Source organism: Zalophus californianus, chromosome 15, assembly GCF_009762305.2.
Source record: "Zalophus californianus isolate mZalCal1 chromosome 15, mZalCal1.pri.v2, whole genome shotgun sequence".
Lineage (NCBI taxonomy): Eukaryota > Metazoa > Chordata > Mammalia > Carnivora > Otariidae > Zalophus > Zalophus californianus.
The window spans coordinates 24019940-24045399 of NC_045609.1; the positions used below are offsets into that span (position 1 = coordinate 24019940).

Below are 25460 nucleotides of genomic sequence, written 5' to 3' on the forward strand. Positions count from 1 at the left end.
AGCAGAGATTTGGAGAATGGCTTCTAAGGGGAAAGGGAAGTCCGCAAGGCCAAGGATCACATGCCTGTACCCCTGGCACCTGGCCCAGCGATAAGCATGTATGAAATGTTTCTGACGGGTATCAAAAAACGGCTGTGGGCGAAAATACAAAGGCTCAAAGAGGAGTTTATTGAGGCTGATTTCCATGTGGTCTGCAGTTCTAACCCTCTCCCCTGTCCGTTCACAAAACTTCAGTAAAATCTGCATTGCTTGCCAGTGCTTAATGGGTGGATTTGCTATTTAGGACTAAGCCTATGCTGAGTTAGACCTCGAAGTTTGTACAAGGCAACAGCGCCTGCCCATGGGAGGACAGCCATATAGGGTTTGCGTATATATTAAGTAAATATGTATGAAGTTAATGTGTTTGTCTTGTCTTCCTAAAAAGATATAATACTCCCCTTTACCTCTAGGTGATTCATAGAGAAAGTATTCAGCGAGGAATGTACTGTAATCTAGTTTGTCTTTAAAGGAGGAAGGAAAGATGGGGCGCCTGGGTGCCTCAGTTGGTTAAGCAACTGCCTTCGGCTCAGGTCATGATCCCGGGGTCCTGGGATCGAGTCCCACATCAGGCTCCCCCTGCTCTGCAGGGAGCCTGCTTCTCCCTCTGCCTCTGCCTGCCACTCCCCCTGCTTGTGCTCTCTCTCTCTCTCTGTCAAATAAATAAATAAAATCTTAAAAAAAAAGGGAGGAAGGAAAGAAAGTTTCATAAGCACCTGCTGGGTATCTTTTTGTAACAGATGTTCACATGTAATCTCATTTGATCCTTGCAACCTTGTGAAGTAAATACCTTTAGTATTATTCTAATGATAATTACCTTCATTTTCTAGGTGAGACAACCAAGGCTCCGTGGACTTAGGTAACTTGTCCAAATATGTATCACTAGAGGTCTGTTTGACACCGAAGCCTTCTTTGAATTACTCTGTGAACTCAATGAGGGAGAGAGAGGGAAAGGGAGAGGGAAGGGGGGAGGGGAGATTGTATTGTATAAAGACAAGATCCTTGATGTTCTTATATCATTCGTTTCCCCATTGAATATTAATTACGTAGCAATGATTGGCGAGTCCTGGACTTCCTGGATTTAATTTTTTTGTAGCATATTATGAATTACAATTGTGAAATATATCCTTTAGTTTGAAGAACCACCCCCAAGCCCTCTATAATTTGTATGCCATGGGTAGGTTAATAGCCTAGTTTTTCTTTGCTGCCACAAAGATAGAATCTTTTACCCATTCCTGATTATTTCATTTCCATAAGTAGAGAGTTGAGGATGAAACTGTTGTCCAGTTTCTTTAACAATGAGCTGTCTTTGCATTTACTGCCTACCTCAAAAGTTAGAGCTTGCAAGAATTGTGTATACAGAATATGTTATAGCCTGAGTAGCAAATTATTGAGCTATCTTTAACAGTGCCCTCTCTTGAAATAGCAACACGAAAAACTGAGTTTTTATTTCAACTCCAATGATGACAATGGCTTACTTCTTGTAAGATGAATTATTGATAAATAAGTTACAAGCATGGGAAATTGAGTACTTCTGGTTACAGGAGAAAGTCACTGTCTATTGGTGACCATTCAAGAATGCAACCACAAGGCAAGGTTGTCATAAGACCAAGTTGCCATTATGATTCCTTAATGATACCTAGTCCAGTGAAAATGCCATTTTCAGACGTCAATTACCAACAAAGTAGTGGTGGATTTTGTGGTTGGTTTATTTGGAAATTTTTCTTGGGGGTCTTGAGAAAAGAATCTAACTTCTTCAGTAATTTGTGTGTTACTACTGATTTGAGTCAGATTTAGTTTTCTTTAGAAGGTACAGTGTATTGGAATATGTATAAATATGAAAAAAAAATAGTTACTTTCCAAGATAAGTCGACTAAGAAAAGCAAGACAAATCACTTTGCACAGATCTGACTTGTCTAGGTGAAGATCTTTGTGTTCCTGATTTTGACTGGCCCGTGTTTGCTGAGTTAGTGTTTAATAGCTCTTGTCTGGGCCTAAATGTGAGCATAGTCTCACCTCTACAATTGTGCCGACCTCCCTTAGCTTTGCTCAGTTGGTTTTTCAATTGCATTTAACAGGCACCTATTACATGGTGAGCACTGCTTGGGTAAAATTTGAATGCACCACTGTTCCAGGAATATAAGGTTTAGAGAGAGTGTTCTTGTAGCTAAAAATGGAAGGCCTTCTCTTTTCAGGCACAGCCATACTTAGACTTGGGAATCAGTCACCTTCAGGTGGGCAAAGATTCTCATTAAAACTCTGCATTCCAGAAGTCAGCTTAAGCCCCTCCAGCCACAGGCCTCTCAACTAATAATATACTACATGTTAATTAATTAAATTTAAATCAAAAATACAAAAACTGTCCAGATGTAAAATGCAGCCCCCTTTCTTTGAGTTCCCCAAAAAACCTACTCACTCAAGTCATATGTGCATTTACTATTAACTACAACTGCCAGATTAGTGATGATTGACTATCTGAGATATTGAGAGTCAAAGTAGCACCTTCTAACAAATAATTCCAAGCCATGTAAGGATATTTGAAAAGTTTATTTCTTTTCTTCTCAGACAGATTTGTTTTTTTTTTTAATAAGAAGCATTTTATGGACGAAGAGTTTCCATAATTCTGTAACAACTTCGTTAGCCAGACTATAAGTTTCATGCAGAGGTCAACGCATGGTTAACCTACATCTCATAGAGGTACTCAAGTTTTTTCAGTTGACAAACAAAATCCTAATGGAATAATTGCATGGCAAATTAAAAAAATTTCTCAGTGCAAGTTTGACTTCTGGACCATATATGATCAAGGCTAATGACACACTATGTTAATAAATAGTATGCAGTGGAAAAATACATCTAATGAAGTTGTGGGTAGCACTTTATCCACTTTAAAAAGAGTTTGTTTTTATACCTTTCTGTTTTTTGTACATTCTAAAAAGAGCCATTTGATCTAATTGAAAGCAACTGTGAAAATCAAATCGATTTGTTATAAAAATAATCTTTTAGAATGAACTGAGTGACTTAAGGAATATGCAGTTTATTTCCTTATTTTTTTTTTGCTTTTGATCACCAGAACAAATTCACTGTAATTTGCATAGATTAAATTATAACTGAAGATTTAGCAGGGAATTGAGATTACTAGGGAGTGAAAAGAACACTCTTCTGTGGGCAAAAGATTTTTTCCGGAGCTGTTTAGCTGAAATGTTGTATACATAAAAGCCTAATGTATTTTGGCAACTCTAACCCTGAGTTTTACATCCTTTGCTATTTCACTTTAAAAAATATTCAAAAATGCCTTTTATCTGCCTTTTCATCCATTTAGTTTCATTCTCTACAATATACCCTAGACATGGTGAACTTGATTGCCTGCAGAATGAATTAATGAACCTTTTGTGTCAGTGCGAGTTTATCAACAACATTCGTGACATTTTCAAATCAATCCTTCTGTGTTCTTCAATTATGGCCTCGTTGCGGTCAGGCACCATCCCAGGGGAAAAACAAAGGGAGAAGGGGGGATCAACATACTTACACCTGACTTCAGAAAAGCAAATTAATAAGGGGAAGTATATCTAAATTATTTTTTGTTGTTGTTTGTTACGTTAAATGCAGAATGCAAATGCATGTTCTTTAAGTGTTTTGGCAGTTGTTCAGAAATGTGAATTATTCTGCCAGAAGGCAAAAACGCTTTCCTTTGACCTCTATATCCATAGTTAATTTACTTGTTTTTTTCAGCATGGGGCCATTTCTTAACTTTAAAGTAAATATTATTTACACAGCACATGTACTAACAATCAACAGTCTTAAAACATCTCAATGATGAAAATATAAAATGATTTGGGATGAAGGTTATTTAATGCTCTAGCCAGTTTTCATACTATGTAAATTAGTCTTAAAATGTGTAGAGTCATATATACATATTACATATATTACACATATCTGTAATTTCCTGGTCCTTTAACTCTCCTGATCACTAAACTCTCACATGTTCCATTAGATGTCAAATCCTGGTGGGGCACCTGGGTGGCTCAGTCAGTTGAGTGTCAGACTCAGTTTCGGCTCAGATCATGATCTCAGGGTGGTGGGATTGAGCCCTGAGTCGGGCTCCATGCTCAGTGGGGAGTCTGCTTGGGATTATCTCCTTCTCTATCCCTCTGCTCCTCCCCCCATTCATGCACCTGCACGCAATCTCTCTCTCTCTCTCTCTCTCTCTCTCAAATAAATAAAATCCTTAAAAAAAAAAAGTCACATCCTGGCATGCCTTTCAGGGTGACACTGTGTCCTTCACTATACCAGTGGTTCCTAACAGGTAAATTAGGATACACTGACATATTGTCTCTTTCATAGGAGTGCCACCAAATTTTCATTGTTGCATAAAATTTATTTTTGTTTCAACTGAGGGTACATATTCTGTGATAGGTTAGATGAAACATTGCCAGCAGTTCCTACAATAAGATTTAAGGTATGGTGTTCCAAAAATAAGGCGTAAAAGGAAAATAATTATGTCAACCCAGTGACAGTTTAGACCTATACTCTCCAATATGGTAGCCATTCATCACATGTGGCTATTGTCTTGAAATATGGCTAGTCCAAATTGAGATGTGCTTTAAGTGAACAATACACATCAAATATTGAAGGCTTAGTGCAAAAGAAAATTGTGAAATAGCCCATTAATACTTTTTATGTTGATTACATATTGAAATGTTAATTTTGGATATATCACAAATACATTGTTCAAATTAATTTTATCTGTTTCTTTTTACCTTTTAAAAAATGTGGCTACTATAAAGCTTTAAATTCCATATGCGGCTCTCATTATGTATCTTTCAGATACTGCTGGTATGGAATCAGATGTTTATTAGAACGTGAAAGAACTGCCTTATTAATATATAAGAAAACATGGTCAGATCAATGAAGTTTTCCAATAGCTGCCTAGAGCTAAACGATGCTTGAATAGATATACTATTACACTGTAGCCATGATATGTAAAAGTCATTTAGAACTGGTTTGGTCCTGTTCTGAATTTTATTTTTTTTAAAGATTTTATTTATTTATTTGAGAGATTGTGAGAGCGAGAGAGATCACAGAGGGAGAGGGAGAAGCAGACTCCCCACAGAGCAGGGAGCCTGATGCAGGGCTCATTCCCAGGACCCTGGGATCATGACCTGAGTCGAAGGCAGACACTTAACTGACTGAGCCACCCAGGTGCCCTGTTCTGGACTTTTAAAACCCTTCAGGATGTACACATCCACAGGAGGCCAAGAACAGGCAATGTCTCCTTCCGTTTTAGGTTAATATGGAAGCTCTGCACGTTCTTTATCTTATCTTCAGTGACACTTTGGTCTGTGGCTTTCATAAAGTTCACTTTAATTCAGATGCATACCCAGGTTAGATAACAGAAAGGAGCAGGAAAAAATCCCTTTTCCTGCCATTGGATCTCTAACTCGGACCATCAGTTGTGTTCCAGGGAGCACCGCTGTTCCACTGCGCTCTCCCTCCCCCCCCCCCCCCCCCCCCCCCCGCCCTGAATCACTCTCCTGTCCAAGGAGATTTGCCCTTGGCTTAGTGTTTTCCATAGGTGTGCCTTTTTGGGGGAGTTTGCTACTAAGCACGCCAAACCTTGCACTTGGAGCTGTTGTAAGACAAATAAGCATGTTTTGAAGGGATTGAGTTTCTAAGTAAAAGATGAGGGCTTGATGGTGCTCCAAATGCGCATTAACTCTTTGAGAGCCAGTGGCTCTTGTAGGATGTCCTCACTCACCATACTCTGGTTCTCCAGCTGCTTCCCCCCTCTCATTTGTTCCATTCTGGAAAATTTCAAGCCAAAACATCTGTTTTGAAGTGCTGTGCTCCTTTCTGGACAACAGTTTTTTGGGTTTTTTTTAATTCTTGAGTTTGCTTATTTCCTCCTTATCATCCCCAGATGTTTTGTCGCCCCCCCACCTTATTTTTTCTCGTTTTAGTAATTGTGCAAGCCCCAGGAGGACTGTTGGCCAATTCCCCCCCCCCCCCTTTGGATCACCCTGCACAACTCTCACCAAGAATTCTACCTTTGCTCTTTGCCCATCTTTCAGTGGACTTGGGCCAAAATCCGTGAAGGATTTGGGGATTAGGGGAAGATGGTAGGCAGTAATTTCTGTCTTTAAGTTGTTATGAGTCTCCTTGGAACCATAGTATCTGCACACAGGTGCAGCTATGTAGGATGGAAACATGCTTCACAACCTAAAAGTTTCTGTTGTCATTAAAAAAAAAGTAAAGCAGAGGAAGCATAAAAGTGTGGGTTTTTTTAAGCAATAAAATTTTGTCATTTCTGTTTTTAAAGAACTAAGGTGAGAGCGTAGAGAGCAAACCAGCCATAATGTTATAGGACAAGAAGGCACAATAATCTTTATATTGATTATAAATATAATAATAACAATGCATCAGACCTAGTGTCTTATCAGTTTCTAAGTGCTTTTACTTGCAGTCTGGAGCAGTGGGAGCAGCTGGGAGTCTGGGGCCCTCTGAGAACAACAGTTGAAGCTTGGACTTTAGGTTGGACAAGGCTCTGGAAAATGCTGTGTAGACCTGGGCAAACCATTTTTCTTCTATAGACTTCTGGTTCTTTATGCACACCAGGCTCTGATTTTGTGTCATTTAGATTTCCCAGAAAACGTAGATGAGGAAACATAAACATCTATGTCACTGTAGGAAAATTAAATTTATGCCCATTTCAGAGAAGAAGAAATAGACTCAGAGAGGTTAAATTCTTTATCGAAGGTTACACTGCTGGTTGGTGTTAGATGAAGGGTCAGAGTTCAGGTCATCTGCTGAGGTCTGGCGGGAACCTTGGTGGGCGGTCAGACTCCAGGGCTGCTGATCTCTGAGGATGACCCCCAGGCAGTGGCCATCCCCAGCCCTTCAACTTCAGGCCGTGGGTTACGAGAAACTCTGAATTGTTACCTGTTTTGATTGCCAGCTTCTTGTGACCTTCCCTTGCACTCCGGGCTGTGATGTGCTGAGGAAGACAGGAATGTGTGAATGAGGAGGTAAAGCCAGGTCTCTGGAGGGTGAGAATTGAGACCACCAAACTGGCTGACTCCCTCTTGGAGAGAGACACACTCTGGGCCTCTGGAGGCTGGGCGAGGCTCCGTTCCCTGGAGGTGAACAGTTGAGGAAAGGGAGGGCCTGTCATCTTCCAGAGTGAGTTTTCTGAATGTCGAGTTGGAAAAAGAAAAGAAAAAAGATAGGGAAGGAAAGAAGTGGAAAATCGCTATTATATCTACAGAGATTTAGAACACAAGCCCTCCCTGTAAGAGAGGAGGGATGGATTTGACCCTGGCTGGGAAAGTAGAAGGCGGTGTTGATATACTTGAGGGTGTTAGTAGGACATTCGCTTATTCATTCAGAAAGTGTCTGTGAAATGCCCACTATGGACAAGGCACTTGCAGGGGGCAGTCTGTGGGGCAGGGGAAGAAGTTACAGTTAAGTGGGAGAAAAACATTTAAATACATATAAAGAGAGAGGGGGATGGGGGAAAAGTGGAATGATTTGCACTTTTTTTAAAGATTTTATTTATTTGAGAGAGAGAATGAGAGAGAGAGAGCACATGAGAGGGGGGAGGGTCAGAGGGAGAAGCAGACTCCCTGCTGAGCAGGGAGTCCGATGCGGGACTCGATCCCTTCCTTGACTCCAGGATCATGACCTGAGCCGAAGGCAGTTGCTTAACCAACTGAACCACCCAGGCGCCCTGATTTGCACTTTTTAAACACCAAAGCGGGGTTAGTTAGTCAGGAACTGAGTCGGACAGTGACCAAATAGGACAAAGATCTGGGTCAAGGTGCTGTGCAGACTCCGTTCCTGGTTTCCCTGCAGAGGCTCCATCCTATGGCAAGAGCAGTTCGGTCAGAAAAGTCACATGCAAATTCGGGAAGCAGAAATGTGTGCAAGGGCTCCGCGGGGCCTGGTTCTCTCCCCTGAGGAGGGAGGCCTGGGGACAAGTTTCTGAGGGTTTATGCCACAAAGAATGACACCATAAGGGGAAGAATTAAACGGTTAATTAGAGCCTGCCCCCTTGAGAGGATCTCCATTTACCTGCCAGGGGCCCATCCAGTTGCTTCTGAGCCTCGTTTGTGGCCCCATGGTGCCCGCGGCCCCTCAGTAGAGCACAGGATAATCTGAATTCCTCCTTTAGTCCTTCCTGCTCTGCTCCTCTTGTGTGTGCTCGCTAGTGCGCTCACCTATTTAAGGGACTCACTAGATGCCCAGATTTAGGATTCACACTGCCCTCAGGGTGGTTTCCTCCCTGGTCCTCTGTGCGAAGTCAGAGCTTCCTTAGAACAGGCCCACGAGAACGTATTCATTCTTTGTTTAATCAGGGGGAGACTCAGAGCGTCCAGCTTGGCTTGTTAGTTCTGAAACAGATCCCTTGGACATGCGGCCAAGACACTTTTGAATATCTCTGCAGGCGATTTAAGCCTGTTGCTTTGCGTTCTGAGAGTCTGTAATTGTTTAATTGATGGAATGAGTTACCAAGGAAGGACGTGTAAAGTCCATTCTTGGAGATCTTTACAAGGAGGATCATCTACTCTAGGTTTTAATGAGTTTCTTTTGCCTCCAGATCTCTTTTCAATTCTATTCAAGGGTTTCTGCTTGTGCTAAGAGGTAACTCCTAACAGATTCTAGTCTTTTCAGGTTTGCTGCTAAGTTCTGACAAGTTCTGACCCGTCATACGGGATCTTCATCAAAGAAGAGAAAACCATCTCAAATGTATTGTTTGAAAGGAAGGAGACCCGAAATTTTCATCTGCAGAAATCCTGGTGGAACCTCAAGGGACAATCTAAGGAGGCCATGGAAATTACAGAATAGGGTAAAAGACAGTGGCTCTTTCAAAACCATCAAGAGGGAAAGGAGGAATGAAGACATCAGCAATACATGAAAGGGTATCCTGGTTAGTCATTATACAGTCAGCATAAAATATGAACTGTTCTTTCCTTCTCCATCTGATTCACGTTTACACTTTATATTCCCCGTTCATTTTTTTTTTTTTTTTTTACATTCACTGGACTATGAGCAGTGAGTCACCCTTTTAACTGATTGTTCTTGCAGGCAGAATGAAACCTGCATTGATCCTTGAGGTGTTTAATGCACAGTCAGTGAGACTCTACCACGTGAAATGAGCGTTCTCCTGGCCTCACTCTGCCACATGTGGAGTCCCGGACCGAGTTGGAGATGCAGGTGGAGGCGTCAGTGGGGGCTCGGACTAGAAACAGAGATGCAGAGGGAGGTCATCATTGAAGTTGCGGGTGTGTGGTGTGGATGCAGTCCAGGGAAGCAGGCGCAGGAACAGGAGGAGGGGCAGGGGGACTAAGGAGGGCCAGCTAAGCACAGGAGGAGGTGAGGAGCGCCAGCAGACAGGGGAGCACGAGCAAGAAGAGCTGGGACTTTGAAAGAAGGTGGGATCCGTGGAGTCAAATGCAGCACAGACACTGGGCAGAAAAGAGCCGTGGGAAAGCCACCAGATGGTGGTGCCTGCAAGGCCTGATGTGGCTTCTGAGAAGGTGGGCGCAACAGAACGTTGCAACAGAAGCCTGACTGCCAGGTGCTCAGGCGTCGTGGACGGATGATTCTGATGGCTATTCCAAGATTGGTGATGACACGAGGGAAGAGTGAGGGTGAGAGACCGAGCTCACCTACGTGGTTTTGCTCTTTAAGAAGGGAGGTCATCTGAATCTGTGCCGGGGAAGGAGCTTCTGAGAAGGGGGACTGAGGAGCAGCGGAGGGGGTTACTGAAGGAGCTGGAAAGAACCAGATTAATGACAAATGAGGAGACTCTCACCTTGAAAGGAAATAGCTACAGGTGGAGATGAGGGAACCCCCAAATACATACACCTTCTCATTGTATAAAATCTAAACAGTATTGTGGCGTGGTGGCCAAGGCCATGGACCCTGGAGTCAGACTGCCAGGGTTCCAATGACCACTTTGACCCTAACTCATCTGTGTGACCTTGGACGTGTTATTCAAGCCTCTGTGCCTCAGTTTCCCCATTTTCAAAATGGGGACAAGAATAGTATCTACCCTGTAAGATTATATAGGTACTTATATATCTATAGATAGATGGATGGATGGATCGGTAGATATCAAATGCTTAGAGCAGTATCTGGCATATAGTAAGTACTACATAAATGAACATAAAATGAAGAGAAATCCTGGGGGTGTGAGGGAAATATCAAGCACTTCATTGAGTCAGTCTCTAACAGAACATCTCTCATCTAAGTTTCCTTCTTGGAGCCGGTCCACCTTGTGTGTTTTTGTTTTGCTGTTTGCTCATTCTCCCCTACCCCCCATTTAACCCTTTGTCTGATGTAGGAAACCAAACCACAGCATCTGGTGCCCTTGCAGTGACTAAATGTTTCTGGTCCCATTCGGTGGCAAACCCCAGCTGAGATCCTGTCAGACCCTTTCTGATGCTTGCATTCAGCCCTGGAAAAAAATGTGCTGGACAAACTCTGCGACTCCTAAGAGAATTGAGTTTTAAAACTGAAAACTCAGAGATTTGAACTATGAGTAATATAAAGTATTGAAGTCAGTAGGAATATAGTTTTATTTATAGAAGTAATAACAAGAATATTCCACACAAGCGTTTTATACACAAAGCACTTCAGACACAAAGAGATGGAAGTGAATTTTTATAGATTATTCACATGGAGTCTGGGATACTTGGTTACCTATTGTCATCTTTCAAAAAACAGAATCTTGTCTCATCTCTCGAATGCAAATTAAGCGTCACAGGCTTAGTTGGTCCCGGTCACACAGAATCTGGAGCTCACTCTAGTCTGTGCTTTGACCTTGACTCTTACACCTGTTACACTCATGGCAGACTGAACAGTGGGTGATGAGTCAGGCCAGAAAACACCACAGACCTTCCTTCAGGGCGTGGCAAGTGTAAGGGAAAGATAAACTTTATAAACAAAGCTGTATTTATCGTACAACAATGCCCCCATGAGAGCACTTTGTTTCTGTAGGCAAATATTCCAAATACATTTTTTCCACTGCTCAAGAAACTTCAGTGGCTCCCCAGTGCCTTGGATTCACAATGGCACCATGTGGAGACTGGGCTTTTCTTGCTTACAACTACCCCTGATGGCTTAGCGGAAACTGTCTAAGATCTGATTGGAATTCAGGATTAATTATGCAGAGGGAGAGAGACTGAAGGCTTTATGACGGTGCTGGAGTGTGCTTTGATTGGGCACTAAAAAATCCAAATATTTTAGCATCACACTCAACCCCCTCCATTACTTGGCATCAATTTAGTATCCCAAGCCTATCTCCTGCTCTGCATCTACTCAAACGGTCTGTTTTGGGTACCCTGCTGTCTTCATTGTCAACGAAACTCATCCGTGCTGTTCCACCTCTCTGCTCTCTGTCCAGCTGCTGTCCCAGCCAACAGTGCCGTTGGCATTGGCCAAAGGAACCCCTCATTTCTTTATGCTGCTACATTTATCACTAGTTGTCCTTTTCTTTTCTGGCCCTCTCATTTTATGTAGCTCTTAAATCCATTGTCATCGTGTAAAATTCAGACTGTACAATCAACTCTACGGATCCATGGTTTACTTGGAAATAATCACTGTTACCAACTTGAAGTGTGTCTGTCCATGTATTTTTCTATACATTCACATGCTTATGAATACATAGTTAAATATTGTTATTTTTTATATATTTTATGTATATATTTAATATATTTTATATTGATACATTAATTTGTTAATTTTTTTTTTTAAGATTTTATTTGACAGAGAGAGAGACAACGAGAGAGGGAACACAAGCAGGGGGAGTGGGAGAGGGAGAAACAGGCTTCCCGCCGAGCAGGGAGCCCCATGTGGGGCTCGATCCCAGGACCCTAGGATCATGACCTGAGCTAAAGGCAGACCGCTTAACGACTGAGCCATCCAGGCGCCCCTGTTACTTATTTTTTAATGTTCTGTATTTTATCTTTTAATTGATTATAAATCCCTGGAGGGGAAGGATGGGGGTTTGTGGATGTTTAATCTCCCATGGTTTATAATAGTCTCTGAAAAACCAGCGGTTTCCTGAAAACAGCATTGGAGCCGAATAGGATTGATACGTGGGGAAGTAGTGGTGAGAGGGTCGGCTCCTGGGACTGGAATGTTGGCTCTGAAGACGATTTGATTTGAGTTCAAATGTTACCGGGAATACTCTCTTAATATGAGGCAACTCACTTGGTACAACAACCAGGGGCGGTAGGTTTCCTCATTTTACTGATGGGAACATGGAGACTTGAAGTGATTACATAATTTTCCCAAGGCCACTCAGCGAATATGTAGCACAGCCTAAGTCTGAACCCAGATCTTGCCAGCTCTAAAGTCCTTATTCTACCCATTAGATTCTACCCCCTGGGAGATTGGAAAGAATGAGCATAATCATGGTGAGAAGGACACTGAAGATGCCAAGTTCATTTACTCTTTCAACTATGTGGCTGCTGGAGGAAAGACAAGTGAATGGGGATCCCTTTCAACCTTTGGCAGTTCCTGTTAAGGAATCTGATTAAAAGAACTTCTCTTCAGGCATCCCGACTTCGCAAAGCTTGACACCTTTCTTACGTGTGCTGGCATCTTCCTCTTATCTGCTCTTGACCTTCGAATTTTGTTGCCTTCTTGATTCTTTGCTATTGCCTTTAAGGGCACCTTTCGTTTTTTTGTTGTTGTTGTTTGCCTCTGGTTTTCACCTGTCTCCTCCTCTAAAGCTGTGCTACCGAGCTCGTGGTTCATAAACCAGGAGACTACAGGCAAAATCAAGCTGATATAAAGTAAATGGGGGGGACCTCGGAAGCAATTTCCCAGAACTGGTTTGGTCTGTAGATTTTTCTGTTTGTGCAAAATAGAGCCTAGCAAGGGCTTTGGGTAAACTATCTTTTCCTTTATCTGCTGCTTTCATGTTGGATTTCTCCAGATTTCATTAGCAGACCTTCCTCTTTCATTCATGCACCAGATATTCTCCTGCTGGACAGGCCCCACCATGCCCACGGTGGCTGCTACTCCTCCTACAGCGCATGAGTGGCCCTCCAGGCTCCAGCTGCTGTACTGATTCTCTTCTGATGTCAGGCCCCCGTTTCTAATACCAACTTTGTACCCCCGTCTGTATTTCTCACGACATCCCAGTGCCAATCTGCTTCCTCTTCCTCCCTGTGGCCATGTCCTTCTCTTCATATCACCCATCCTGATGACTGGCTCCATCCCTCAGTCTCTCCAGATCAGAAACCTGGGAGTCAGCCTAATTCCCTTACTCACATGCCCTCTGGTGCATCGGCCGCGGGTCCTGAAAGGCTGAGAGTCAGCCTTCTCAATAGCTCTTCTCTGCGGCCATCACTGATCCCTTAGATCAGGCCACTTACTTCTTCCAGAACAGTTTATGTCATTAGCTTTCTAATTGTCCCTCTGCCTCAGACATGGTCCGGTACACAAATCTGCTTAAAACCTCTCAAAGGAGCACAGTTCTTAGGAGACAAAGGGCAAAGCCCTTCTAGTTATGAGCCCTGCTGCTTTTCTGATCTCCTCCTTTGTGATGTGTCTTTGTGCTCAAGCTAAAATGAACAGCCTTATTTCACCAAATCTAATGCACCATTGGTTATACCACATCAAATTATTTTATGTTGCACTAAGAAAGAGGGGGGAAAGAACACCATCAAGTAAACTATAACTTGTCATCAATTGTAAGCTAAATCCCAACCTCTGAGGAAACCCTTGAGCATCAGACGAACTCCTGCTCATCCTTCAGGATCCTGCTTAAATGTCCCCCTTTCCAGGAAGGCTTCCCTGGGCTCTCTTGACAGTTATGAGCTCCATTCTCGAGTTCTCTCTGTTATGACAGTTAACACATGGCCATGATTAATTGTTCTAAGCCTCCACACCCTTGGGAAGCAGATACTGTGTTCTACTCATCTTTGTTTCCCTGTTGGGGAAGTGTTGGGAGTGTTGAGAGATGGTAGGCATTTAATTAGTGTCTTAGCTTGGGCTGCCATAGCAAAATACCTTAGACTGAGTGACTTAAACAACAAACTTATTTCTCACATTTGTGCGAGCTGGGAAGTTCAAGATCAAGGTGCCCAAAAGGTAGGTTTCATTCTGAAGCCTCTTCTCTTGGTTTGTAGGCAGCTGCCATCTCTCTGTATGCTCAAGTGACTCCTCCTTACATGCTCTTGGGGAAAAAGTAAGAGCAATCTCTCTGATATTTTCATATATTCCATCATGTGGGCCCACCCTCTTGACTTCATCTAAACCTAATTACCTCCCAAAGACGCCGTCTCTAAATATGATCACATTAGGGGTTAAGGCTTCAATATATGAATTTGGGGCTGAGGGGACACAATTCAGTCCAGCAATTAGTGTTTGGTATATAAAGTAATGGACTAATGGATATTACCCTGACTCATACTCTCCTTTTACCCTGACCTTACTTTCTAGTTGCACCTTGACTTGGATTGACCTATCTGGTGGCCCTTGACCTATCCTTGGCCAATGATTTTGTTTTGTCCCTGTACTCATGTAGCACAAATGATATGTTAAGTTTCATTCCTGATCCAGCCAACTAGGTGTCCTAATCTCCTTGAAATATAAATTTCTTGGATTCCCTATAGCATTTAGCACAGGGCCTATCACAAATTGAAAACCCAGTCACTCTTTCTTGATAGCTCTACTTACCCTTTACAATTGGGGCAGAATGTGAAAGCTGCTGAGAAATTGCCTTAGTCTTAGATTTAGGATTTTAGTTGCAATGGGATCTATTTTGCACAGAAATGCTTTTGATAACATTGAAACATTATTTGTTCAAATTACAGAACTGATTACTCTTAGCTCTCTTTCTCCAGTGCTTAATTTTATTCTTTGTCCTCGTGAATAATTGGTGGTTAGAATATCTAGTTAAGCTATCGAGAGCATCGCATGTGGCAAATTGTCAGGCTCATTTTAATAATTGTTCATTTTTTTGGCCAATGACTTGAAAATGTTTCACTCTGAGGCCTCAGATGCCTTTTTCCCACCACAAATAAACCCTATTGACCCTATTTCAGTCAAGTTTAGTCTGTTCATTTCATTTCACTGTGAATGTTCTTGTAGAGGTAATTTATGATATTTCTAGATTTGTGGATGTTATAAACATAATGGGTTTTCAAAATAATTTTCACCATAGCTGTTGATTTTGCTAATCACAAATTATTACTGTAGTCTGTATAATGGGTGAGGAACCAATCTGAACAACAAGGTGGTTAGGTAGTTTTCTCTTCACTTGATTCAAACGAAGGGAAAGTCTGATCAAGGATATTGAGTCTATGGTACAAGTCCATTTTATGACTATTAACTTCTCGATACAAGTTCATTAGTCAGAATTTGGGTGCTTCCAATGAATATGATTGCATTGTGTTCATAATCAAAAGTAAATCCAATTTGTGACTTTACCTAAAAGATTTGATTCACTGAACATTGTCAAGTGGTCATACTAAGTGTGGTAGAAGATGATATTTCATGATTAATAATGCCTAATAGGAAGATTAACTAAAGAATATTTGAGTCGGTCATGTACTGTCTCAAGTATGATTGGAGTGTGATTGGAGTCAATGACTGTGTTCAAGTGCATATTGAGTTCTAATGGGAAAAAGCAAGAATGCCTGGTTATCAAAAGAAGGGGCGGCCAGACTAATGAGAACAATATGTAACAGATAGTTCAAGTTGTGAGCCAAGTTCTTTTAAATTGGCTTTAGACAAGTGAAAACCTATGAAAGTAGATGTTCCCATTGCAAGGTTCAACTCTCCTCTTTGTTGCCAGTAAATTTTGTAACACCTTTGTTGCTTTGATACCTCCAGTTGAAATGTCCATATATGCCTAAATTATATGTCAAGGACAAGATTATGAAGCAAGTGAAATTTGTCTTTGAATCCCCACAACTTACTCATTCTGGACCTTTCACACCATTTGGATCTTCTTATTTACTCTCCCCTCCTGATGCAAGTCACAACTGCCTTCCTCTTGCTATAGGCAGTCCTAAGCCCCCTGAGTCCCCCTACCATAGTCCACGCAGGCCTATTTGACTACTTAATATCTTCCAGTCTACTCACTCCACTGTGGCTGGTCTTACCCCAACTAGGTATTAAGAAAGCACACAAGACAAGATATTTCACGATGAGGTCTAGACTCATACTTTGAGGGTTATTGTCAAACTGGAGCATATTTAAAGGATAGGAAGGTGGAGTACTTGACACAATTTCACATACACGGACATTCGAAGGCACTGGGATTTGGGGAGGGGGATTTAGTCTGGTGCTTAAAAAACTACAAAAGATGAGAAAGCTGCCTTCAGATTTGTGAAACTGTCATCATCATCATCACCTTTTATGAAGATCCTTGGCATGCTGAAATTTTTATGAACATTAGCTATAATTCTCACAGCAACCCTACAAGACTGGTATTCATGTCCTGAATAAGGATCGGACTTGAATCTTAAGAGTTAAAAGCCTGCTTAGAGGCCATCCACTTTAACATTCCCCAATAGAGAACCAATAACAACAAATTCCATGTGCCAGTAAACAATAATAATAGTAACGGCAGTTGTAAGGAAGGGTTTTTGGTCAATCTGAAATAGAAATTTCTAACAGAGTTGCTTTAAAATGTCATGGCTTTCCACAGGAAATGTGCAGTTCCAGTCACTGGAGGTGTGCAGGCAGGGCTGGACAATCCTTGACAAGGACACTGTGGAGGGAGGTCAAGCCTCAGAAGCAGAGATGAGATGAAAGAACTTTGATGGTCCCATTACAATTCTAATTCTGAATCTAAGTCATGAGTGACATATTACTGTTAACAGTGCATTCCTCCTCCTGCTCATGGCCTCCATGATTATGAAATTTCCAGAAAGAACACCATCTGTAATATGTGGACAGTCTGTGTGGTTTAGATCTGTCTGTGTGTACAGGACACTAAAACCACGGTCAGCATTAAAGCAAACACTCTATGATGCACGTACTGTAGAGCACACGTCTTCCACTTAGTTCAAATCATGGCTCCAAAACAGGTCCAACGGGGGTGAAATAAAGATGTTAGCAGGTCTGATTCCTTCTGGACATTCTAAGGAAGTATCTGTTTTCTTGCCTTTTCCAACTTCTGGAGACCACCTCTATTATTTGGGTCATGGCCTCTTCCTCAGTCTTCAAAGCCAGCAAAGTAGTGTCTTTAATCTCTCTCTGATTCTGCTTCTGTAGTTACATTTTCTCGGATCCTGACCTTCTATTTTAAGGACACATGTGATTATACTGGGCCCTGGATTATCTGGATAATCCAGGATGATCTTCCCATCTCAAGATCTTTAACTTCATTACACCTGCAAGGTCTCTTTGTTACGTAAGGTAACATATTCACAGTTTCTAGGAGTTGGGACTTGGATATCTTTGGGGGACGATTATTCTGCCTACATAGTCATGTGAACTCAAGTAGATTATTACATCTCCAAGCCTCTTTTTTTGTTTGTTTTTTGTTTTTTGTTTTTTTGGTTGGGTACATTATACTTTATTGATAGTACATGACAAGATAGGGCTCCCCAAGCCCCTCCCCTTCTTCAGGGGGTCTGGGATGGAAACGGTGGAGGTCGGGAGATTCTCAGTGTTTTGGGGGATAAGTTGGGGGCAGGGATTCCCCAGCAGCTGAGGGCCTCTCTCCTCCTCTTGCTCTCACTAGGGCTGGTGGTCCAAAGGGCTCTTACTCCTTGGAGGCCTTATGGTCCACCACCCAGTTTGCTGTAGCCAAATTTATTGTCATACCAGGAAATGAGCTTGACAAAGTGGTCGTTGAGAGCAATGCCAGCCCCAGCATCGAAGTTGGAGGAGTGGGTGTCACTGTTAAAGTCTCAGGAGACAACCTGGTCCTCAGTGTACCCCAGGATGCCCTTGAGGGGGCCCTCTGACACCTGCTTCACCACCTTGATGTTGTCGTATTTGGCAGCTTTCTCCAGGCAGCAGGTCAGATCCATGATGGACATGTTGGGGGTGGGGACACAGAAGGCCATGCCAGTGAGCTTCCCCTTCAGCTCAGGGATGACCTTGCCCACAGCCTTGGCAGTGCCAGTGGAAGTAGGGATGATGTTCTGGGCAGCCCCTCGGCCATCGCACCACAGCTTCCCAGAGGCGCCATCCACAGTCTTCTGGGTGGCAGTGATGGCATGGACGGTGGTCATGAGTCCCTCCATGATGCCGAAGTTGTCATGGATGACCTTGCCCAGAGGAGCCAAGCAGTTGGTGGCACAGGGGGCACTGCTGACAATCTTGAGGGAGTTGTCATACTTCTCATGATTCACACCCATCACGAACATGGGGGCATTGGCAGAGGGAGCAGAGATGATGACCCTCTTGGCCCCGCTCTTCAAAGTGAGCCCCAGCCTTCTCCATGGTGGCGAAGACCCCAGTGGACTCCACAACATACTCAGCACCAGCATCACCCCATTTGATGTTGGCAGGATCTTGCTCCTGGAAGATGGAGATGGACTTTCCATTGATGACAAACTTCCCGTTCTCAGCCTTGACTGTGCCGTGGAATTTGCCATGGGTGGAATCATATTGGAACATGTAGACCATGTAGTTGAGGTCAATGAAGGGGTCAATATCCGCTTTGCCAGTGTTAAAAGCAGCCCTGGTGACCAGGCGCCCAATACGGCCAAATCCGTTTACTCCGACCTTCACCATCGTGTCTCGGGGACGTGGCTGGCAATGCACCAGAAGATGCGGCTGTCTGTCGAATGGGGAGGAGCAGAGAGCCAAGCCTTGTTTTTTCATGTGCACAATGATGATAATGATACTAGGTTTCTCAAAATATTGTGAAAATATAATGAGATAATGCATCTAGAGTACTTAGCACAGGGCCTGGTACTTTGTGTACCGTACCATACCATAATTAAGAAATTATGCTTTAAGAAATGAGGGTGGAAAGACAGAGTAGAATCCATTCTCATGCAAAATGGCTGTCACTGACTTAAGCTGCTTCCACAAATCTGTTTGAACAAAATGAAGAAGACGAAGCTAGTGTAAGTGGAAAAAATACCAAAATTTATATATTGTCAAAAGCATTATCATCCTACAACCAATATTTTCCCATGCCCAAAACTGCTCATTCCAGTTTTAACAATTATAAAGTTCATCCTGGTATTAAACTAAACTAACTCCTAATAATGTCTTTCCTGTAGTTCTATTTGTGCCCACCTGCTTGCTTATCATACATTTGGTGTTTCTTCTCATAGACAGTGTTTCCTTAGGCTTTTGAAGACACTATCCTATCTCCAGCCCCTTCTGCCCCACCCTTGAGCTTTCTGTAGAGCAAACCAACCCAGTTCCTCATACTAAAACTTAACATAAATCAAGGTTGTTTTTGAGGCAACTGAAAAAAAGAACTGAAACACTGGGGTTGTTTTTCCCCTTTTTTTTTTGGACCACATCCTCTTATTCATCTTGAACATTAGGATGAATAGACTATGAATATGGGATGGAGGAAAGCCAAAGAGGCTCTCCATGTTACCACCACTAATACCCTGGTTCAAACCACTATTATTTTTTTTTCCAGGACTACTGCAATAGCCTTCTAAATACTCCTTCCTCTTTCCCCTCCCCCCTCCCCTGCCCCTCCTCCTCTCCTCCTCCTCCTCTTTCTCCTCCTCTTCCTTTTCCAGCCTGTGTCCCTACCTTATAGATAAGTTTACTGATATAGAGTTTAAATAAGTAATTTACTTAAGGTCATGGAACAGTAAGCGGAAAAATTGACACCAAGACTGTTTTCGTTTACAGCCTATTAGAAAACGAAGGACAGCCAACAAAATCAACAATTAGGCCATAAAATTACTCCAGATGAAATGAAAATAATGCACATTTGAAGATAACTTTAAAAGACTTAGGGTTCCAGTCTAAGAAAGATGGAATAAACACACTGCACCCCATCTCTTCTGCTGAATGCAACTAAGTCCTGGACTGATTGCATGAGACAGCTATGTGAAACCTTTAAAAAATAAATGGCAGGGATGCCTGGGTGGCTCAGTTGGTTAAGCATCTGCCTCCTGCTCGGGTCATGAGCTCAGGGCCCTGGGATCGAGCTCAGCAGGGAGCCTGCTTCTCCCTCTGCCTGCCGCCCGCCCTGCTTGTGCACTCTTTCTCTGATAAATAAATAAATAAGTAAATAAACAAATAACAACATGAAGATTGAGGAATAAGACCTGAATTTGAAATTTAACCCAAACTGGTGAATTTACCAGTTTTTTCCTCCAGTGTCATAGAGCCTGGACTCAAATGCAGCCCCAAATCTGAAAGGCATCCTGGCTGTTGTCAGGAAGAGATCTAAGAGAAGCTTTAGATTTCTGTTTCAAAAGACAAGGAAAAGGAGATTCTATGAAACAGAGAGTGGAGAACAATCCGGGTTTTGCCCCTATTTTCTCCTTTTCCAAATCCCAAGCAATAAAGGAGTAGCAGTGATTTTTGTTTTTGTTTCTGTTTTTTGTTTTGTTTTGTTTTCTTTCTCTGTCCTCCTACTGCTTGGCACTAGTCATAAGAAGTACCCTACAGAGTAGAAAAAGTAAAGATTCAATTTTCTGGCTGGAAGTCCCAATGAGCTGAAACATAATGGTGAGATTGCAGAGAGAAGGGAAATCAAGAGTAATTCCCTAACATTATATATGAATACTGGGCCTACCTTTGATATGCACATACATGGATCTGAGCATTCCATAGGATTAGAAGACTCCCTGCAGACTGGCCACTGTATGGTACACATGTGGGACTGAATAACATTGAAAACACTTTTTGAAATTGAACTGATACTGGAAACATCGCCCATAGAAGGCAAGTTAGAACATGTCGCTTGAACGGAACCTGGACAATTGCCTGCTAAAACAAAAAAGTCATTTCCCTCAGGACTTAAACAAGATTTAGAATCTCGTAACATGACATTCTAAATGCCTAGGACTCAATCCAGAGTTATTTAGGAGAGGAGAGCAGAGAGAGAGAGAAAACCCAGGGAAATCTTAACTCTCAAGAAAACACAATGAACAGGTGTCAACTCTGAGATGACACAGATTATCTGTAAGGAAGAAGGCTAAATGCTCTTGAAACAGAAAGGTAGACTATCTCAGTGAAGAAATAAAAGATACTAAGGAGAAACAAATGGATACTTTAAAAGTGAAAAATAAGATGTCCAAACTGAGAAATTCACTGGATGGGCTCAATAGTAGAACAAGAATGACAGAGGAAAAGTAGATCAATGTAAAACATGCACTATTAACAGCACAGAAGGAAAAGATTTTAAAAATGAACAGAGCTTCCGGGAACCGTGGGAAATACCAAAAGCTCTAACATCAATGTTGTATCATCAGACTCTCAGAAAAGGAGAAGAAAGAGCATGGAGTAGAAAAATTATTTGATGGAATAATGGCTGAAAACCTTCTAAATCTGACAAAAGACACATTTTTTTTTAATTCAAGAAGTTCAGTAAATTCCAAAAGGAATAAACTCAAAGAAGTCCATCTCCAAACACGGCATAATCAAATGGCTGAAAGCAAAAGACAAAGAACAATCCTGAAATCAGTCAGAGGAAACCAGTATATCTCATATAGATGGACAAGGATATGAGTGGTGGCAGATTTCTCATCAGAAACCAGGGAGGCCAGAAGAGAGTGATATAACATTTTTAAGGGCTGAAAGAAAAAAAGTCAACTCCAAATTAATAACCAGTGAAAATATTCTATCCAGTGACTGTTATACTGTCAAGAATGAGAGTGAAGTAACATTTCTCAATGTAGAAAAACTAAAAGGATGTGTCATAAGCAGACCTGCTCTAAAGGAAATGCTAAAGGAAATTATCCAATGGAAGGGAAATGATATCAGAGGTCTGAGGGAGAGGGAAAGGTTGGTAAAGTGTGAGTATAAAAATAAATGAATTGCGAACATGAAAAAAATTCTTGAGATCGATGGTGGTATTGATTGCACAATAAGGTACTTAATGACACTGGGCTACACACTTAAAAATGGCTAAAATAGTAAATGTGTTGTGGGCATTTTAACACAATTTTTAAAAATTTTAATAGAATAAAATAAAAGCAATTACTGTATGTAAGCCACCATATTAATAGACCAAAAAAGATAAAAGCCACATAATCATTTAAGTTGATGCAGAAAAAAACAAAAAACAAAAAACACTTCACGAAACACAACATCCATTCATGATAAAAACAACGAGCAAGCTAGGAATAGAAGAAAACTTTTAAAACCAAATAGAGGGAAGCTACGAGGATCCTAAAGCTAACTTCATACTTAACTGGTGAAAGACTGAATCCTAGCTCTCCAAACTGGGAACAAAACAAGGATTCTACTCTCACCAGTCCTATTTGTTATTACACTGGAGATTCTAGGCAACGCAAAACAGCAAAGAAAAATCAATGAAAGACATACAGGTCAGAAAGGAAGAAGTAAAACATCCTATTCACAGATGACATTGTCTATATAGAAAATGACAAAACTACATAAAAGTTTCTACAGCTGAGGTTAGCCAGATTGCAGGCTAGAAAGTCAACCCACAAAAATCTATCATATTTATATATGCCAACAATGCAGAAATTGAAACAGAAATAAAATAATATCAATTTCCATAGATTCCCCAAAATGAACTATTTAGGTATAAATCTAAAAGTCATGTGTAGGCTTAGATCTACAAAATGCTGATGAAAGAAATCAAAGAAGACATAAATAAAAGAAACATACTGTGTTCTTTTAAATCTCTTGAATTATTCTCAGTGGAATGGAAGATTCTGGAAGAGTTAAGATGTCAATTCTCTTCAAATGGATCTATAATTTTAATGCAATCACAGCTGATTTTTTTGGTAACTACAGAAACACTGATTCTAACATTTATATGGAAAGGGAAAGGAACTAGATTAGCCAAAACAATTTTGAAAAAAGAAGAACAAAGTTGGAGGACTGAAACTTCCCTTTTTAAAGACTTAACTATAAAACTACAGTAATCAAGATGTGTAGCATCAGTGAAGGGATAGACACATAGGTCAATGAACAGAACAAGAGTTCAGAAAAAGATGCACACAAATACAGTCAATGGGCATTTGACCAAGATGGAAATGCAATTCAGTAAAGAAAATATAGTCTTTTCAACAAATGGTAATGAAACAATTGGGTATCCCTAAGCAAAATAATAAAATTTAACATAAGCCTTACGGTCCGTACCAATGTTAAAAATCCATAATAAATTTAAGTGTAAAATGTACAACTATAAAACTTTTTTTAAAAAGATTTTATTTATTTGGGGGAGAGAGAATGAGAGAGAGAGAGCTCATGAGAGGGGGAGGGTCAGAGGGAGAAGCAGACTCCCCGCCAAGCAGGGAGCCCGATACGGGACTCAATCCAGGGACTCCAGGATCATGACCTGAGCCAAAGGCAGTCGCTTAACCAACTGAGCCACCCAGGCTCAGGCCCAACTATAAAACTTTTTAAAGGAAGCATAGAAAAAAAGTCTTCATGACTTGGAGTTAGGGAAAGCATTTTTAAATTTATCACAAAAAGCATGATCCATAAAAACAAAAAATAAGGATAAACTGGATTTCATCAGCATTAAAACTTTTGCTCTGTGAACGATACTCTTAAGAGAATGAAAAGCCAAGCTATATACTTGGAGAAATATTTACAAGTCACATATACAACAAAGGCTTATATCCAGAATATAGAAAGAATTCTCAAAACTCAACAGTAAGAAAGTAGACTACCCAATTAAAAATTGGGCAAAGGACTTGAACTGTACTTCACCAAAGATGATATACAGATGGCATATAAGGACAAGGAAGGATGCTCAACACCATTAAGAGTTAGAGAAATGGAAATTAAAAGCATGATGAGATACCACCACACCTAGTAGAATAACTAAAATAAATATTGACACACACATCAATAAGAGGTGATGTGGAGTAGACATTGTGCGAATTACTGCTAAGATGTCTACATATAAATCCAAGGGCTTCCATACTGACATATTTGACTATCTTTCACATGTTGTTTCAAAGGAGTGTTTTACTTTGTGAACTATTCTATTCGAAAGATTACTCTTCGTTGTGATTGTTTCCCAGTATAATTCTACCATCAAGAACTATTATAATGAAAAAAAAATATCGACCATGCTAAGTGCCGAGAAGGATGAAGAGCACTTGAACTGTCATATATTGCTGGTGGGAATGAATTTAGTTGCCCCAAACTGGAAACAACCCAAATGTCCTGCAACAGATCAATGGATGAACAAATTGTGATATGATGAAATACAACTCAGGAATTAGAAGGAGTACGTTAGGGGAGCCTGGGCAATTCAGTCAGTTGAGCATCAACTCTTGGTTTCAGCTCAGGTCATGATCTCAGGGTGAAGAGATGAGCCCCCGAGTCATCGTTGGGCTCCGTGCTCAGTGGGGAGTCTGCTTAGGATTCTCTGTCTTCCTCTGCCCCTCCCTGCCATGCACTTTCTCTCAATTTTTTTTTAAAAAGGAACTAGTTAATGATACATGCAACAACATGGGTGTATATCAAATGTTTCAGCTGAGTCAAAGAGTCTTAAGAGGCTGCATCCTGTATGATTTCAATTAATGACATTCTAGAAAACTAAAATGATAGAGAAAAGATCGATGGTTGCCAGGGGAATGGCATAGGAGGAGGGTGTGACTAGAGGGGGCGGCACCGGGAATTTTGACGGCACTGGGCTTTTCTGTAACCTGTTTGTGGAGAAGTTTAACATGAATCTATATGTGTGTTAAAATGCATTGAGCTGTACATCAAAGAAGTCAGTTTTATTGGATGTTAATTAAAAAAAAGAACAAAACTTTATACTTAGCATTTTAGATACAGATGAAATCCTACTCATAAAAAGAAGAATAAGATTGCGAAACATAATAGCAGGCAGAACTGAAATGGTATCACATGGGTGTGAAAAAGTTTTTTGGAAGAGAGTAAGTAACTTGACAAAAGTCACAATTTAATAAGAGACCATGGGATTCGAAGGCAGGCTGGCTGACCTGGACTCGGAAGGGGGGTTAGAGCACCACGCTGTGAAGTGTCTATGGTCAGTGGTTAGTCTATGGTGAGAACATTGGACAAGGACTCCAGATGCCTGCTGGTGAATCCTGGCTCCATGCTGCCTTCCAGCATGGGATGTTACCTCGTCCGGAAAATGAGATTAATAGCAGGACCTGCTTAATCAAGTTTTGTCACGTGTATAGAAAATGCTTAATATATCATCTGGCATGTAATAAGAGCTGAAGAAAGGACAGTTCTTAACCGCTTGGAGACCTGGTTTCTCCACTGGTAACTAAAGTAGCACCTGCGCTGTCAAGAGTTTTAAAACAGTACCCTGTAAATGTGCTCCGTAGCTGGTATGT

At 41.4% G+C, this 25460-nt stretch overlaps 1 protein-coding gene across 1 annotated transcript; it reads right to left on the reverse strand.

The window, feature by feature from the left end:
• Positions 1-17915: 17915 nt before the first annotated feature.
• Positions 17916-18747, reverse strand: LOC113923369 (glyceraldehyde-3-phosphate dehydrogenase-like). The gene is made up of 2 exons (XM_035724129.1): positions 18488-18747; positions 17916-18444 (listed from the first exon to the last, which is right to left on the reverse strand). Exons 1-2 carry the CDS (start codon positions 18745-18747, stop codon positions 17916-17918), a joined length of 789 nt encoding a protein of 262 aa, XP_035580022.1.
• Positions 18748-25460: the final 6713 nt, after the last annotated feature.

Bases quoted from the DNA above. Each gene is read 5' to 3' on its own strand.
- LOC113923369 (XM_035724129.1), bottom strand. From the start codon at position 18,747: ATGGTGAAGGTCGGAGTAAACGGATTTGGCCGTATTGGGCGCCTGGTC. The intron at 18,445-18,487 runs GTATGTTGTGGA...ACCATGGAGAAG, and splicing joins TGGGGTGATGCTGGTGCTGA to GCTGGGGCTCACTTTGAAGA.